The 16,748-nt window shown below is 51.9% G+C and overlaps 1 protein-coding gene across 1 annotated transcript; it reads right to left on the reverse strand.

The window, feature by feature from the left end:
• Positions 1 to 14,394: 14,394 nt before the first annotated feature.
• On the reverse strand, positions 14,395 to 16,350 carry GSC (goosecoid homeobox). The gene is made up of 3 exons (XM_029239349.1): positions 15,855 to 16,350; positions 15,139 to 15,398; positions 14,395 to 14,822 (listed from the first exon to the last, which is right to left on the reverse strand). Exons 1-3 carry the CDS (start codon positions 16,207 to 16,209, stop codon positions 14,667 to 14,669), a joined length of 771 nt encoding a protein of 256 aa, XP_029095182.1. The 5' UTR covers positions 16,210 to 16,350; the 3' UTR covers positions 14,395 to 14,666.
• Between the last annotated feature and the right edge of the window lie 398 nt (positions 16,351 to 16,748).

Here is a 16,748-nt window from a genome sequence, read left to right on the forward strand (position 1 = left end):
AGAAGGCTGCATGGGCCAGCAGATGTCCCCGTGGAGATGGCTTTTGGATTACTGAAGACAGCAATGTATCTGGCCCGGCCTGCAACCTTCCAAACAGAGATGAAGAAGCTGCTGGATGGGGAAGAGCAGATCTTTTTTGGAGTAAAAGGAAGGGGAACAGCACCCGAGTCGGGTGTTCAAGGCTCCTCTCTGAACCAACAGAGGTAAGGAAAAGGGCAGGGGGAGAAACACAGCCCCTGGAGTCAGATAGATGTGGTTTCCTGGTGCCTCTCTGACACTTCCTAGCTGGGAGATCTCCCCTTTCTGAGCCTCAAGCTCCTCGTCAGTCAAATGGAACAAATAATCATCCCCGCTGATAGGGGGAGGGTGAAGTAAGGCTTGAACATATAGTGTATAAATGCCCAGCATGGTCCCTTCACTGCTTTCAGTGTTCAATGTGTGGGGCTCTTCTAGTAGAATTATTAAGCAGAGACCCACGAAGATCTTAATGAAATGTCTACACATGGCAGAAGCTCTGATGGGCAGTATTGATTAATAAAACTGGGAAGATGTATGAATATATATAACTAAATCATTTTGCTATACACCTGAAACTAACACAACATTGTAAATTAACGATACTCCAATACTAAAAAAACAAACAAATAAACAAAAACACTGGGAAAAACCATGTATAACCTAAGAAATCCAACATCCTGTAGGCCAGATCAATCTAGATGTTGGTTCCATTGGTGAAGCTAATCAAAAGGGTGGTATGGACTGAACTGTGTCCCCTCAAATTCAGTATTGGAGCCCTAACCCTCAGTGTGTGACTGAAGTTGAAGAAGGGGCCTTTAAGAAGGTAATTAAGGTAAATGAGGTCATAAGGGTGGGGCCCTGATCTGATAGGATTAGTGTCCTTATAGGCAGAGGAAGAGATACCAGGAGTGCCTGCACACAAAGGCCATGTGAGGACAAAGAGAGGAGGTGACAAGCTGCAAGTCAAGAAACCAACCTTACCAGCACCTCGATCTTGGACTTCCAACCTCCAGAACTGGAGAAAATAAATTTCTATTCTTTAAGCCACCCAGTCCCTGATATTTTGTTACAGTGACAAAAACAGGGGGTCTTGAGCCCCATCTGTCACTTGCTGCCTCCAGGGTTTTCATCTCCCTGGAACTTGCAAGGATAGCACTGAAGCTCCACCCAGAGCATCACAGGTACATGCAGGTCACCTTCTGCATGGCTGGATGGTGAGTGCCAAGGGGAGAGGTCTGCTTTGGACCTTCTTAGGATGATGTGCAAGTAAGAGAAATGGGTTCACAGCAATTCCTCCTTTTCCTTACCTCCAGGGGTGGGTTCAGTGGTGGCTCCCCAAAGATATGCCCATGTCCTAACTCTGGGAACTTGTAAATGTGACCTTAGTTGGGGAAAAGGTCTTTGCAGATCTAATCCAGGGTAAGATGAGATCATTTTGGATTTAGGGTGGGTCCTAAAACTAATGACGTGTCCTTTATTTTTTTTATTTTTTTGACATCTTTATTGGGTATAATTGCTTTACATTGTTGTGTTAGTTGCTGCTGTATAACAAAGTGAATCAGCTGATATATGTATACATGTGTCCCCATATCCCCTCCCTCTTGCGTCTCCCTCCCACCCTCCCTATCCCACCCCTCTAGGTGGTCACAAAGCACCAAGCTGATCTCCCTGTGCTGTGTAGCTTCTTCCCACTAGCTATCTATTTTACATTTGGTAGTGTATATATGTCCATGCCACTCTCTCACTTCATCCCAGCTTACACTTCCCCCTCCCTGTGTCCTCAAGTCCATTCTCTATGTCTGCATCTTTATTCCTGTCCTGCCCCTAGGTTCTTCAGAACCTTTTTTTTTTTAGATTCCATATATATGCATTTGTGTATGATATTTATTTCTCTTCTGACTTACTTCACTCTGTATGACAGACTCTAGGTCCATCCACCTCACTACAAATAACTCAATTTCAGACAAGTGTCCTTTAAATATGAGAAAAACAGAGAGAGATCTAACACACAGAGAGACACTGGGGAGGTAGCCCCGTGAAAGTGGAGACAAGATTGGGCTTAATGCAGCCACAAGCCAAGGACCACCTGGAGCCACTGGAAACTGGGAGAAGCAAGCAACAGAATCTCCCCTAGAGACTTCGGAAGGAGCACGTGCCTGCCAGCACCTTGTCTTCAGATCTGTGGCCTCCAGAACCGTAAGAGAATAAATTTCTGTTGTTTTAAGCCTCCACGTTTACCATAACGTGTTAGGATGGTCACAGAAAACTGATATGCCTCCCCATCCCCAGCCAGTTCAATCCCTAATCTTAGATTCATGGACAAGTGAAATCAGAAGCAGCAAATAATGTCATGACACAGAGTTGCTAATGACAACAGCTCCCGTTTCTGGAGGATTTGCTCCTTGTAGACCCTGGGGTAAGTGTATTACACCCGTTCTCTCCCTCGCGATGAAGCTCAGGCGAGGTGACTTGCCCAAGTCACAAAGCTCACACCTGGCAGGGCCAGAATGAGAACGGAATCAGTCCAATGCCAAAGCCAGTGGGATACTGAATCAGATCTGCGGGTAACAACAACAAAACGCTCTGTGAGCCCCAGACAGTGGCAGGAGGACCAAAAACAGAGTTGATGTAACAAACCCCAGCACAGATGAGGAAGCGGTAGTTCTCTGGGGTTTGTAGCAAGAGGATTTTATCTCGATGAACATACAAGGGTCTGTGAAGGATGATCATAATGCCTTTGGGTCCCCTGGTGACCTACAAAGATCCAAACAGCTGGTCGCACTGCATGAGCCCAATCACTCAGCAAAAATCCAAATTCTGTAGCCTCTGTAGCTGCTTCCGGTCTGTCTGCTACTCACTCTGCAGTTGGTGCTGCCTCCAGGGCAGGAAAGTGGAGGGAAAGGCAGACATGCACGCAGCAGGTTCCACCACACAGCAGGGCCCAGCAAGAACAACCTCAAGCCGGTGGTGAAAGGCATGTACTCATTTACTCACTCACTCACCCACTCTTTCTACAGATGTCTCTACGTCCTAATGTTAGAAGTAACATCTATGTAACTAGTTCGTATGCTCTCTAATCTCCAAACACCCTCCCTGATACATAATAGATGCTTAATAAATACCAGTTGAACTGAACTGAACTTAGAGAAGGGGAAACCGAAGCCCAGAGAGGCGGGAGTCTTACCCAAGCTCACAAAGGGGCCGAATGCCAAGCCTCCATAGAGCCCGGTCACATTCTCTTGGTGCACTGAGGCTCTGGGTCTGGGGCCAGTGTCTATTTCCCTGCTCACCTGACTGCCTCCTGAGCAGCTGCTGGAAGATGATAGGATTTTCAAGAGGCAGTACTATGGGGAAAAGAGGTATCCTTGGCAGAGGGAGCAGCATGGACGGATGCTCCGAGGCACATGTAGGGGCCAGGTCAGCCCGACTGCCTGGGTACTGGCCTTTCTACTCCCTTCTTTTTAATTTATTTATTAATTTATTTATTTTTGGCTACACTGGGTCTTCGTTGCTGTGCGTGGGCTTTCTCTAGTTGTGGCGAGCGGGGGCTACTCTTCGTTGCGATGCGCGGGCTTCTCATCGTAGTGGCTTCTCTTGTTGCGGAGCACGGGCTCTAGGCAAGCGGGCTTCAGTAGTTATGAAGCGCGGGCTCAGTAGTTGTGGAGCGCGGGCTCAGTAGTTGCAGCTCCCGGGCTCTAGAGCGCAGGCTCGGTGGTTGTGGCGCATGGGCTTAGTTGCTCCACGGCATGTGGGATCTTCCCAGACCGGGGCTCGAACCCGTGTCCCCTGCATTGGGAGGTGGATTCTTAACCACTGCACCACCAGGGAAGTCCTCTACTCCCTTCTTGAAGGTCACACACTCGAGCCCCTGGGCTTCAAAGTATTTCCCTGTAAATGTCATCCTGTAATGCTTTCAGAAGAAAGATAATGAACATTTCCTAACTTCAAAAGAGTGCTCACAGTTTTCCTTGCTGCCTTCTCACAGATCCTAAAATTAAATGGAACACTGAAATGCTCCAGCCAGGGGGATGGGAAAGGACAAGGCCCCATCCCCTTATTAAGTATCATTACAGACAACGGTAGAAGGAGTTAGATTTGGGGACATCATTGCAGGGCAAAGCAGGATATTAATGTCCTAGGGTTGCTGCAACAAATGACTGCAAACTTGGTGGCTTCCAGCAGTGGAAGTGTATTCTCTTCCAGCTCTAGAGGCCAGAAGTCCAAAACTGACAGGTTGGCAGGGCCAAGGCACCTCTGAAAGCTCCAGGGGAGGATCCTCACTGCTTCTTCTCGCTCCCGGGGGCTGCAGGTGTCCATGGCTTGTGGCAGCATCAGCCCAATGTGCCTCCGTTTCACAGAACCCTCCCGCTGGTGTGTCTTCTCCCCTTCCTCAAATCCCCCTTTCCTTTCTCTTATAAGAATGCCCACCATGGGACTTAGGGCCCACCCTAAATCTAGCATGATCTCTTGAGATCCTTAGCTTAATTACATCTACAAAGACCCTTTTTCCAAACAAGGTCACAGTCACAGGTCCCAGGGGTTAGGACTTGGACATATCTTTTGGGAAACACAGTGCAACCCACTGCAGGAAAAAAAAAAAAAAAAAAGGAGGCCAAATGCTTTTAAGGCCCTACACTTTCCACAGAGGATACAAACTAAATGGCCCGCAAAGGCCTTCTAAGGGACGGCCAGTTCTGTGGCCTGCATTGTCAGGGAGCCACCTAACACATGGCAGGGGCCACATGTCTTGGGCCATAACAGTGACAGGCCAGGTGAGAAACAGATACTTCCGTGAAGCAGCCTGGATGTGGGAGAGGCCAAAAGATAAGAGGTAAAGAATGTCAGAGCTGAGAACGGCACTGCTAGGTACAATCCAAAGTCCTCAAGCGGCCGGGGACATTGAGCAACATGGCATCATAGGACCTTTCACACAGCATGTTCACATCCGTCAAATCATGTGGGCCCTTCCACAGCCCTGGCAGGTGGACAAGGCAGGATTAATGACTCTCCCTAACAGATGGGGAAACTGAGGTCCAGAGGTTGAGTGTGGTGGCCAGTGGTCACCTAGCCAGGAGGTGGCAGAGGCCTACATTCTGGGGCCGATCCAGGTCTCTCCCCGTTCCTCCCACCCCCATGCTTAGTCCTAATTCGAAGCCTAACTTGGCAATAATCAGCATGAAAGAGACAAACAGGGCCAAGCGGGGCTGGTGCTGCCGGGGCCCGGCTCATAGGAGCGAGCCTCTCTGCCGACACACTCCTGACCTCCTGACCTCCATCGCCCCGTGCCCAGCCCCGTTTCTCAGGCCTGAGAGTTGTCCTTCAACCCCCAGGAAGAGCAACGGGGAAGGCGTTGGGAAATCCTTGCCGCCTGTCCTCTGGCTTTGCGCTCCAGGGGGTCCCACTCTCTCTGCCCGGCCCTGAGCTCAGAGGAGGGTTTGACTCCCGCCTGTCCCCAGAAGCACTTGCCCTGGGCCTGTCAGTTCCTTCCTCTGGCAAATGGGAAGAACAGTCCCTGCCATGGCCACATCCCCTGGTTGTTGCAGAGACAGGGAGTGAACAGTTGTGAAGGGGGTTCTAGAAGCTGTAAGTTGCCACATGCATGCTTGAGCTAGTGCCCGTGGGTGAGGATTGGTGCCTACGGCCAGCTCGGGACTTGGAGCTGGGGGATAGGGGGAGCCTTGATGTGTCAGCGGCCCAAGAATTACAGCATCTGGAAAAATCACTTTGATGAACTCGACTACCAGCCACAAATCAGAGGATTTTAAAACTCGTTCCAAAAACGAAAAAAGACCCAACAATCTTCTTTGCAGAAGGCCCTGAGTGAGACGCTTTTCTCTCCTTCTGTGATGGCAGCTGGAGAAAACACTGAGCAGATGCTGGTGAGATACGGCCCCGCAGGCATCTCTGGGCCAGAAAGGCCTGTGGCTGATGTGGATGTGAATGCTGTCTTAGCATGACCCTGGTCATCTCCTTGACTACCTCCCGACACCTGGGAGGAGGGAGAAGCCTATTCCGCAGGTGAGTTTTAAATAGTGGACCGAACACTCTGCAGTACCAGACGGTGGATTCCCAGCAAGCTCCGACCTTCCATTCCTTCCATTCTCTGCCCAGCCAAACCCTCTCACTGGTGGCACCCTGCCTACCCACCTCCAAGCCTTTGATCAAGCTGTTCCCTCTTCCTGAAGGACTCTCTCCCTCTCACCTGCCCATCACCAGGTGCCTCAAACCACAGAGCTCCAACGAGCCACCACCAAAAGTCTTCTAGGACCCCTCCTCTGCCCAACCACGGGATGCCATGGGGTGCCTAGCACCCTCCACCTCAGTACTGGTCACCTAGTATCGAATCAGCCTAATCCTCCTGCCTGAGGACGGACGCTGCTCCATTCCTGTTTGTGACCCAACTCAGAACAGGGCCCGGCACTCGGTAGGACTGGCAAGCGTTGGATGAACGGCTTGCACACAGAAACACTGGAGTGTGACAGCCAGACACCTTCCTCTCTGGTCTGAGCAGGGTGGCTTCCTTGCTGCCACCGTACCTGCCTGTCTTCATGCCTCTGCTCTGCCTGGCCAAATACTAACTGGTCTGCAACTCCCACTTCCTCCAGGAAGGCTTCCGGGGTTGCAGCCATCTTTCCTCTTGGTCTCCAAGTCAAAGTCACATAATCGAGCCCTTCTTGACATCCTGTTTCCTATTGTCCTGAAATTGTTTCTTGCACACGCAGACTACAGCCCCAAGAGAGCGGCTCCCAGGCAGCAGGCACCGTGTTGTGTTCTTCCATATGCCGCCTTATAACCCGCCCCCTACCCCCATCACAGGAGGCCTACTGTGCTAAGACCCCAGAGAAAGGAAACAAAGCATTAGGCAAACAGATGTAAACCCTGCCTCCGTCCCTTATTGACAACAGACTCCATTTCTGGCTTAAACTCTAAACTTTAGACTGGCGAGGAGCAAACTTTTTCTCTGGAAGACCAGACAGTTAATATTTTCCATTTTGTAAGCCCTACTATCTCTACTGCAACTGTCCAACTCTGCCATCAAAGGCGGAAAGCAACTGTAGAAAACTCATAAATGAATGGGCATGGCTGCGTTCCAATAAAACTTTATTGACAAAACAGACAGTGGACCAGATTGGTCCTCTAGCTGTAGTTTGTCCACCCCAGCTTTGGAGGATTACTTGAGATGACACTGAAACCCCTCTCCACACAGACAACATCAGACCACACCATAAAATATCCCAAACTCTGCCTCAACCCCTAGCTCCCTCCATCTCCGCAGAAAAATTGGTTTTCATCTCAGCATTTACCCCTGAAATCTGAAATCACAGCCTGTCTGCTTGGGGACTAAATGTGTCCCCCAACAGAACCAGGAACTCCAGGATACTCCAGTATCCTCAGCACCTAGAACAGTGCCTGGCACAGACAGGGCACCCTTTTAACATTTGTGAACTGAACGGAGGCCATTATTATTATTATCATTGTTGAAAATCTTCAATGAATAACGTTTACGTGCTTCTATTTTTAATGCATTGATATATTTACCATGACTAATCACCTGTGTTTGTAAAATCCCAGGGGATTTTCATGTGTTGCAGGAAATTATAATCCTCTCACATTGGAAATGAGGGGGCTGAAGCTCATAGGTGACGCCGCCTGCTGGTGACCAGGCAGAGACTGGAGCCCAGACTTCCTGGTGGGTCCTTATTAAGGGAGGTAGCCTGGCAGTGTAGAGAGAGCACCGGACATGGAGTCTCAGATGCGACCTTACTTGAAAGAACGACATCGTTTCACCTTCTGCAAAATGGCGACAATAATGCCAACTTCACAGGGGCAGGAACGGGATTAAATAAGGTACAGATGGTAAGGCACTCAGAACAGCGCTGGACACGGCAAAAACGGTTGAAGTAGTTGTCCTTATGTAACAAGATGACAGCAAACACTTCCACCCAGCCTCATAAGGCTTAGAAGGGATTAGATAACGATGTGATTGTGAAACTGTTGATCCTCCCAAACATAAGATGCATTTTTTACCACAGCCTCCTGGCAATGCAGAAAATACTTCCCTTCTTAAAAAAAACAAAAGCAGAAAACTACAATGCAAACCTCTTCCATAAAGACAGAAATCAACCACAAAGAACTATGATCTTTTCAGAGCTTTAATTGCAGTCAAGAAAAGGGTTAAGTTTCCATCCACTCACATTTGTATCAGAGTCCAGTTACCATACAGGCCGAAACTGAAACAAAACCAAGGGGGTTTCATCACACTACGGCATGGGGTCTCCGTTTCAACCCATGCACGTCGGGAATCTTCTTGCAGCAGAAGCAGACATGAAATGAAAACAGCAACCCTGAAACAGAGGGAGCGTCACCCTGTTCCTGGCATCCTGCACCAGCGGAGGGGGGACACCTCTTTGAAGGTTTCAAGCATGGCAGGAATCATCATGCATGCCCAGATTATGGTTAGGATGGCGGGGGGAAGGGCGGCATCCACACACACACACAACTTTCCATCCTTGCCCACTTCAGTAGAAAGTGATTCACTTGGTTTCAGATTTAAATATTTATTCCTCAAATACAAAACAATGTTGAACAGGCACATCCCCTAATGTCCCAGCCATCTGGCCTTCGGTCGGAACATCTTCAGATGAAACGAGCAGATGGGATTCCGACTTCACAGAGTCCTGAGTCTTCTTAGCAGAGGGGGGATCTTTCCAAATGCTCTGGGCTTCCCTGTTTCTTGGAGAAGGGCAGTTTTATTTTTCTGGTCCCAGAGTTAGCACTTTGAGGATTTTCAAAGGAGGATTAGCCCTATTCCATCTGGAAAGAAGCATTGCTGGGTCTTGCCAGGCGATGTCAAGAATTTCTTTAGGACACGAATAAAAGAGGCACAGTCACCGTGAGGATGGCTGGTCAAACGTTAACTGGTGTGATTCAGACCACGCTGGCTCCAGGGCTGTCTCTGCAGTGAGCTCCTACCTGGCTGGCGCAGGCCCTCCCAAGCCCACAAGCTCCCCCTCTCAGGAAGGATGCCCTTGACAGCCTCTCCGTCCTCTGTGCAGCCCTGCAGCCATGTGGGACCACTGCCACTGTGCTGTGGACGACCTGTGGACACCGCACTTATGACACTCTGTATTTCTCACTGTAGGCCGCTGGAAAACACAGGTCTTTTCTCCGAAGATTTCTTATTTTTTAGATATTTCTGTGCCCTCCCCCAAATTTTAAACCAGCTACCCTGTGTTAGTTCTGAGTGTGTGGGGTGGGGGGTGTGGCAGTGGCCAGGAAAGAGCGCTCAGCCTTCCCCAGTTCCACAAGGAGAATTTGTCCCCTGAACCTGCAGCGCTCCCTCGCAGGGTCAGTCTCACTGAGCACGCAGCAGGGGTGAAGCATCTCCTGGGTTCGGCATCATACAACTGGTAAATCAGGGAGGAAATGATACAGACACTTTGCAACTCTGTCCATCTCGGCTAAAGTTATCTCACTAATTATAGCTTCTATAAATCAGCTCAGGGTAAGGGAGGGCATGCAAACGCCCAGCTAAATGAAGTTCATCTGACTGAACCCGGCCAGTTGATTTGGTCAGCAGACGCCAGAGGACCTCAAAATTAGGAAAACAGAAGGTGTAAGTGGAACGAATGCCTAAGGAGAGGAGGAGGGGTTGGGAGAGGAATTCTTAAGATCTCTCTTCACTGATGCATCCCAGGGCTGGACACTTGAGAACAAATGAGGGCTGCTGGAATCCAAAAATTATAGACCCACTTAAAAATACCGCAACACGCCATAATTCATCCTGTTTGTTCTGTGGGTCATTTGCACTGCAAAGACAATGGCTTTTTATCTTGCCCAGATTTAAAACCCAGCTGTGACAAACAGAGGTCTTCCATGTTGTCACATGGCTCGAGGGACAGACCCCGGGGATACCCCATGTCCCCCCGACAAGTGAGAAACCCTCACAACCAAAAGACCCAGCCCGATCCATGTCTCCCAGAACTTTCAAGGAGCTTTGCACTGGATGCTGTTTGGTTTTCATCTTCCTTTTGAAAAACTTCAAGGTCATTTCACAAAACTTGGAAATCGAATCCAAATCCGCTCCCAGTTCGCCTTCTTCACTGTCAATCGCCATGTCCTAAAGCTCTTAAGCAGAATGCAATCCATTATACCTTATCAGATACTTCCTTGTCTTAAATCCACGGCAATCACATTTAATTTCGTTAGAGTTTGTGTCCTGTGGTCATTCATAAACTCCTAAACCAGCAACAATTAAAAACAAGGTGCATTCCTGAATTTCTAATTCCAATCTACTTAGGCAGAGCATTAGCCAGCCAACTTGAGGGTGGTTTTTCAAAACACACAATAATAAACGTGTCAGACACTCTGCTGGGTTCTTATATTATCTCTAATCCTCTACCCAAGCCCATTTTGCAGGTGAAGAAGGAACCTCTCCCAGGTCACTTGACAAGCACACAGCCCCATCCGGATGGAGGCTTGGACCAGTGTGACTTAAGGGCCAGCCACCCAGCTGTCCACTCGCCACCTCTTGTCACCCTGCCCTCCCTGGGCTGGAATTCCATCTTCCGTACGGGTGAAAGTTAGCATCTGTTTCACTTAAAAAGGTGACTGATTGGATGTGCAATGAACAAAGGAGGGTTCATTTGGGGGACCCTAGGTGACAGACGCAGGGATCTTTGGGTGGGGGACTTGGTGCCTGAACTATTTTACTGAAAACCTCGTACAATTCAGAAAAAGCATGCCCTGTCACCCCTACCTCTCGGCCCCCATTTTCTCCCACATGCCAAGAAATGAAAACAGGAATCTGCCAACCTGATCTCACACACACCCACTGAAACGACATCCTTTACGACACCCTTTACACAAGGCTTAGAATGTTAGCTCAACGTTCCAAAGTCAGTAAAAGACAAACTTGAAGGACTGTCACTGAGATACACTCTCCAAGGGTGCGGTTTGTAAAGCAATTGTTTTAAGCCCTTCCCCCTCCCCCCTCCCCCCTGCATAGCCCGTAGCTAAGAAGATGAACGCACCCTCCCTGGAGCAAGGGGACCCACATCTTCCCCCACACACTCCCGTGGTCTCTTACTGGTCAGCTCCTTGCAGCCAAGGGCCTCCTTGGCTCAGGTGACCTGGGGTACCCGGAAGTCGTCACCCCATATCTTGCCACCAATCCCAAGAGGCAGGTGGGGGCTCTGCTCTGCCCTTTACGAAGTGTCCCAGGGAAGGCATTTAGTCTCTCTGAACCTCCATTTCCCATCTGCAAAATGGGCTGCGACTCCCACCTCCTGAGGGCTCCAGAGGCGTGCAGAAGGGCTTGACAGTTGAAAGTGATAGACTGATGTCAGGGGTTCTAATGGTCACCATTGTTCTTTGCCAGAGCCTGTCTGGCACCTTGTGGCAGATTAATTCCTGTGTCCCCCAGGGGCAACTGCATTCACTCCTGAGGAACTTATAAACGCAGCTTCAATCACCACCAGAAAAGAACAGCCTGGGTTCTGTGAGGCAGCCTGATTTATGGAAAAGAGCCCTGTCCCTTGGAGATGGCAGTTCTCATCCTGGACCTTTGTGATAACTTTGTGCCTCAGTTTGTTCAACAGTGAAATGGGGAGAACACCTTCAAGCGGGAAGGGGGACATGTTGTGAAGACTGGAAACCACTTTGCCCGTCACCTGGCTTACGTCCCACCCATCACTTTCCTAACACCGGGATCCAAATTCTCACCCAAGACAATTACAAGGTCCAAAGACAGCTCTTGAAAGCCTTCTGCTCCCAGACACCATGTGGCCCTCCCTGACCCCAACAGCCAGGCTAAGACGAAGGTTTGAGCCCCACGGCTGCCTGGGGAATGCAGGAGGAGGTGGCTGGACTCTAATGAGACCATCCTGACGTTTCCCTCTGCTCCAGATGTCTGTTATGTTTATTTCCTGTGAGCTGGGCCGATACTAAAGTGCTTCGTCGGGTCCTCCTGCGTGAAGACCTGGACAGGGGGGAGCTTTCTCTTGCCACCCTGGCCCTGCCCAGGCCAAGCTGGGAGCAGCTGTCCCGCCCCCCATCCCGCCCCCCTCCTTGCACACCCCACTAGCTGTGGCTTTTCGCCAGGTGCCCGTGCGGGAGGTGTATCTGAGAACCTACCCCTCCCTCAATCCCCCTCCCTGTCACTTGTTGAGGACACTTCTCCAGGCTAGACAAATACAATTTTTTTTTTTTTTAATGAAAGATCCCATTTATAAGGAGTCTAGGGACAAGCTGTGGAGAAAGACACACAGGAGGTTATAGAGTTCTGGAGACGTCAGATTTCTCAGGGTGAAATGATGCTGCCTGCTTCTGTTGTATGTCAGAATGTTCTAGACTAAGGGAGCACTGGAGGAAGGGTGGAAGCCAGGGCTCACCCCTCTCCAAATGGGACACAGAGCGGCACCTAGGAACAGTGATACAGAAGGGGTGCCAGGCAGGCAAGGCTCTCCCCTGGGAGTCTGATATCTGACGAGGAGGTACCATAATGGCCATTGCAAGATTCATTTGAAATTAATGGAACAGCTTCTTTGAGTATTTCTCACCAGAACTGACATTAGTGGAAACATTTCCAATTACAATATAAGATTTACTTGGGCGAAGATGCTGTCTCCCCTTTATTTCTTACAAGCTGAATGTTGTTAAAAAGTATTTAACCTTTCTGAACCTTAGGTTCCTCGCCTGTAAAACGGTGAAAACATTCCCCATCTCAGAGTACATGAAAGGTAAAATGAGATAACGTACATAAATCTTGAAGTGCTATGTCTGACATAATGTCATAATCACATTAAGAAAAAATAAGTAGCCATGAAAGATTCCCCCGCACTAGGTGTCATTGTACCTTTAATGAGATAGACAGTGTCTCACGTCCACAACCCCCCTGAAAGGCAGATGCTATTACTGTGCCCATTTTACAGTCATGGAAGGTGAGGCACAGAGGGGGATTCAGTCATTTGCCCAATGTCACAAATGACGGAGTCTGGAGAGGAACCAAGGCAATCTTGCCCCTTGAGGCAGACCTGGTCTCCAAACTGCTACCCACCTCCTTCATTTAGGGATCCTCTTTATTTAAAAGGTGCTGTTTGGAAGCCACCCCTTATTTCCTAAGTGCTTTCACCTGCTCCAAGAGTCACTTCTACCTTTTAAACCTGATAAACGCTGAAAAACAAAAACAAAAACAAAAACAAAAACAAAACTACCGCTTCTTGTAAAAGAAAAAAAAAAGGTTACTTTGTGTGTGCTGCGCTACTTGCCGGAGGCCGCCCAGGGGAAGGGAAGCGCTCACCTCCTTGGCGGCAAACACATCGGGACACTCTGAACCTGAGCTTCCTTGTCTATAAAATGGATTTAGTGTAAACCCAATAAAGTTTAACACATTAAAAGCCATTCCTGCTGGCCCTTGGCCTCCACTCCATCTTCCCCATGGTCTGGAGAGAACCCTACAGAATGCATGCTCTCATCTTCGCCCCCAGTGCTTCTCCAGCACCGGGAAGTTTCTACAGGCCTTCCCAAGCTACTGACCAGCGCCCCAGCCGCTCCGGGGCTTCTCCTACTCTGGCCCCATCAGGGGCAGAGCAGAGACAGTAGGCAGAGAAAGCCAAAGGCTCAGCACTCCCACCTCACTATGACTCTGCCACAGCCGCTGGCGTGCTCTAGGCCCGGTAGGCGGACAGAATGCAGGGCTCAGAATGTGCACCTGGTCATCCCAAATTCCCAGGGAGAAGCACGATGGGCCCCCCCGCACCGGCAGGCTCCTCACCGGCCTCATGGGCGCACAGCTCCGGGCTGCCCAGCAGGGCTGTGGGGCAGAAACTTTCACCGGGGAGGAGGTGAGCGGCGAGAGAGACCAGCAAAGATCCAGGAAAGCTTCTGGAGAGAGCGCATGCCTGCCTAATTCCACGCGGACCCGCCGCCTTAGGTCTGGGGATTTCGCGGGAGCAGGGCCGGGTGAGCAGCCTAAACGGACTCTGGAGACGCTCCCAGGATCCGTCAGCTCCAAGCATATCCTGCTTATCCACTATCCCATGGGCAGCAAGGAGGAAAAAGGTCCTGGCTCTCCCCACGGGCGAGGGGGAACAGCCTGCTCGCAGGGACAACGCTACCGCCCCCAGACAGCCGGCAGTGCCACTCTCCACCCCTGCCCGGAAACCTACAGACGAAGTTTACACCAGGACACCCGGTCCTGTGACCATTCGTACCCAGACCTTCTGTCTCCCTTTTTTCTTTTTTTTCTTTTTTGGGCAGGTCAGAGCTGCCCGGTTTTCCTTTTGAAGGTATAGACTAACTAGATTTCTTTTTTTTTTTTTTGTGGGCCTCAGATGGTGCTGGCGGTGGGGTACGAAATACAGAATGTGGCCCGTCTACATCGCCGTCACTTTATTGTATTGTCACCGTTAATTTAACTATAAATACTACGGTGGGGAGTGAGTCGCCGGCGGCCAAGGACTTCGGGGCAGCAAGCCCCAGCGCGGCCCGACCCCAGGCGCCCACCCTCCGGACGGTACACTATTTACAGCTCCTCGTTCCTCTTTCTCGACCCCCCTCCCGCAAGGCAGCGCGTGTGCAAGAAAGTAGCATCGTCTGGGTGTGCAAGTCCTTCGAGTTAGGCAAGGGCCACGGCCGGCCCGCGGCCGTCAGCTGTCCGAGTCCAAATCGCTTTTACCTTCCTCTTCCCTCTTCTCAGGAGACGCCTTCGACGACGTCTTGTTCCACTTCTCGGCGTTTTCCGACTCCTCCGACGAGGACCGCTTCTGCCGCCTCCATTTGGCGCGGCGGTTTTTAAACCAGACCTGTTGCGCAACGGAGGACAAAAAAACGGTTAGGATCAAAGGCGCGCCCCCGCCATGCCCGGGCACCCCCGGGACGACCCCGGCGTGGAGAGGGAACCCGGGGACCCCGCGCGCACGCCATCAAAAGGAGACCCGCTCTCGCTTCCGTATTTTCATCCAACTTCCTGGGCCTAAAGCGCCCTCCAGTAGCCTCCAGGCCGCTGCTGGGATGTTTTTAAAGAGCAAGGAGGCCCAAGGAGAGCTGAGCAAACCCGGCTGGAGCCTTGTTTCGCTGGGAAGGGCCGTGGGGCGCGCCCCGGCGGGGTCCCGCGCCTACCTCCACTTTCTCCTCGCGGAGGTGCACCTTCCGGGCCAACTGCTCGCGGGTACCCACGTCTGGGTACTTGGTCTCCTGGAAGAGGTTCTCCAGAGCTTCGAGCTGCTCGTCGGTGAAGATGGTGCGGTGCCGCCGCTTCCGCCGGCAATGCAGCTGGTTGAGGAGCTGCAGCTCGGTGCGCGACAGGGTGCCCACGTTCATGTAGGGCAGCATCTGGTGCGGCACAGGGGACACCAGCACCGAGCCGGGGCCCTCGTAGCCTGCGACAGAGTAAGGCGTACGGTCAGCCGCCTCCGTTGCCACCGCGCGCGCACACGCCCGCCCGACACCCACTCCGGATTTAAAATCGTCAGCAAGGGGGTGCTGGGAATTGGGGGTGCGCGGAAAACAGGGTGTGAGGAACCGGGGGACCGTGCGACCGCGTCCACCCGCACACGCCCAAAGCCGGTTAGGGAATCCTAAAAGGCTAAATTCTAAAAGTCTCCTCCACGCAGGCACTGTTACAGTCTCCGCTAACTCTCGCCTAAAGTTTGCAGCAAGTGTGCAAACGCCTGCGCCCGATCCACGAAAAGACGGGGGTCGGGCGGGGGCAGGTTTTCAAGAAGAGAAAAGTTTGTGCAAAGTGAAAAAGGCGAGCGCCACCGCCCACCCACGTCCCGGGGGTTGAGGACCGCGGCCGGCCGCCAAGGCCGAGGCCGGCGCGAGCGCGACCCTACCTGGGGGCGTCGGGACGCAGGAGCACTGCTGGGCACCCAGCGGCGGCACGGCCCCGCAGCAGGCCGGGCCCACGGGTGCCGCCTGCACGTGCAGCTGCCCGTAGAAGTAGTTGTTGTAGCCCAGGCGGGAGCCTCCGACCGCAGCCGGGAGGCCTGCGCCGCCGGGGGCCACGGGGCGCGGGTAGAAGGCGCCATAGTCCGAGGAGGCGCCGCCGCCGGCGCCGTAAAGCGAGTCCCCGTGCAGGGCCGGGAAGACGACGGGAGCCGCGGCGCTCGGCGCCACCGGCAGCACCGAGTCCTTGCAGCGCGGCCGGGCGGCCAGGATGTTGTCGATGCTGAACATGCTGGCGGGCATCCCCAAGCCCCGCGCCGGGACCGGGGGGCGGCGGGGACGCGCCGAGGTAAAAGCCTCAAAGTGGGGGGGTCCACGCTCCTCCCGCGGCGGACCAAACCGAAAGAGAGCGCCGGCGAGCGCGCAGCCCCGCGCCCCTCCCCGCCCCCTGCGTCCGCTCTCCCTCCTCCCGCCCTCCCCTCGCTGCAGAGTTTGCCGAACTCAACTCGCGGGTAGGACGGAGTTTAGACCAGCTGAACCTCTTGTTGGTTTTATACTGAGTCGACGTCATCCTGGATTTAGTTCCTGGTAATATGCAGATGACAAACAGAACCAGATTTGGCCCTTTCTGTCCCTTTGGGTGGGGGGCTTGAACAGAGGGGGAGGGGAAGAGGTGCCAAGGGGAGGGGGCTACGGGGGCCTGAAAATAGATTGTGGATTGCGAATTAATGAAATTAACCTAATCTTTTCCATTCAGCCGCCCCGCCGCGGGCCGGCGGAGCTGGGCGGGCGTCCTAATTGCCCCGGTTAATCTCATTAATTCCACCGTGAGGCCGCCGTTA

The sequence above is a fragment of the Monodon monoceros genome, unplaced genomic scaffold, assembly GCF_005190385.1.
Source record: "Monodon monoceros isolate NGI ecotype Baffin Bay Population unplaced genomic scaffold, NGI_Narwhal_1 Super_Scaffold_21, whole genome shotgun sequence".
NCBI classification, from domain to species: domain Eukaryota; kingdom Metazoa; phylum Chordata; class Mammalia; order Artiodactyla; family Monodontidae; genus Monodon; species Monodon monoceros.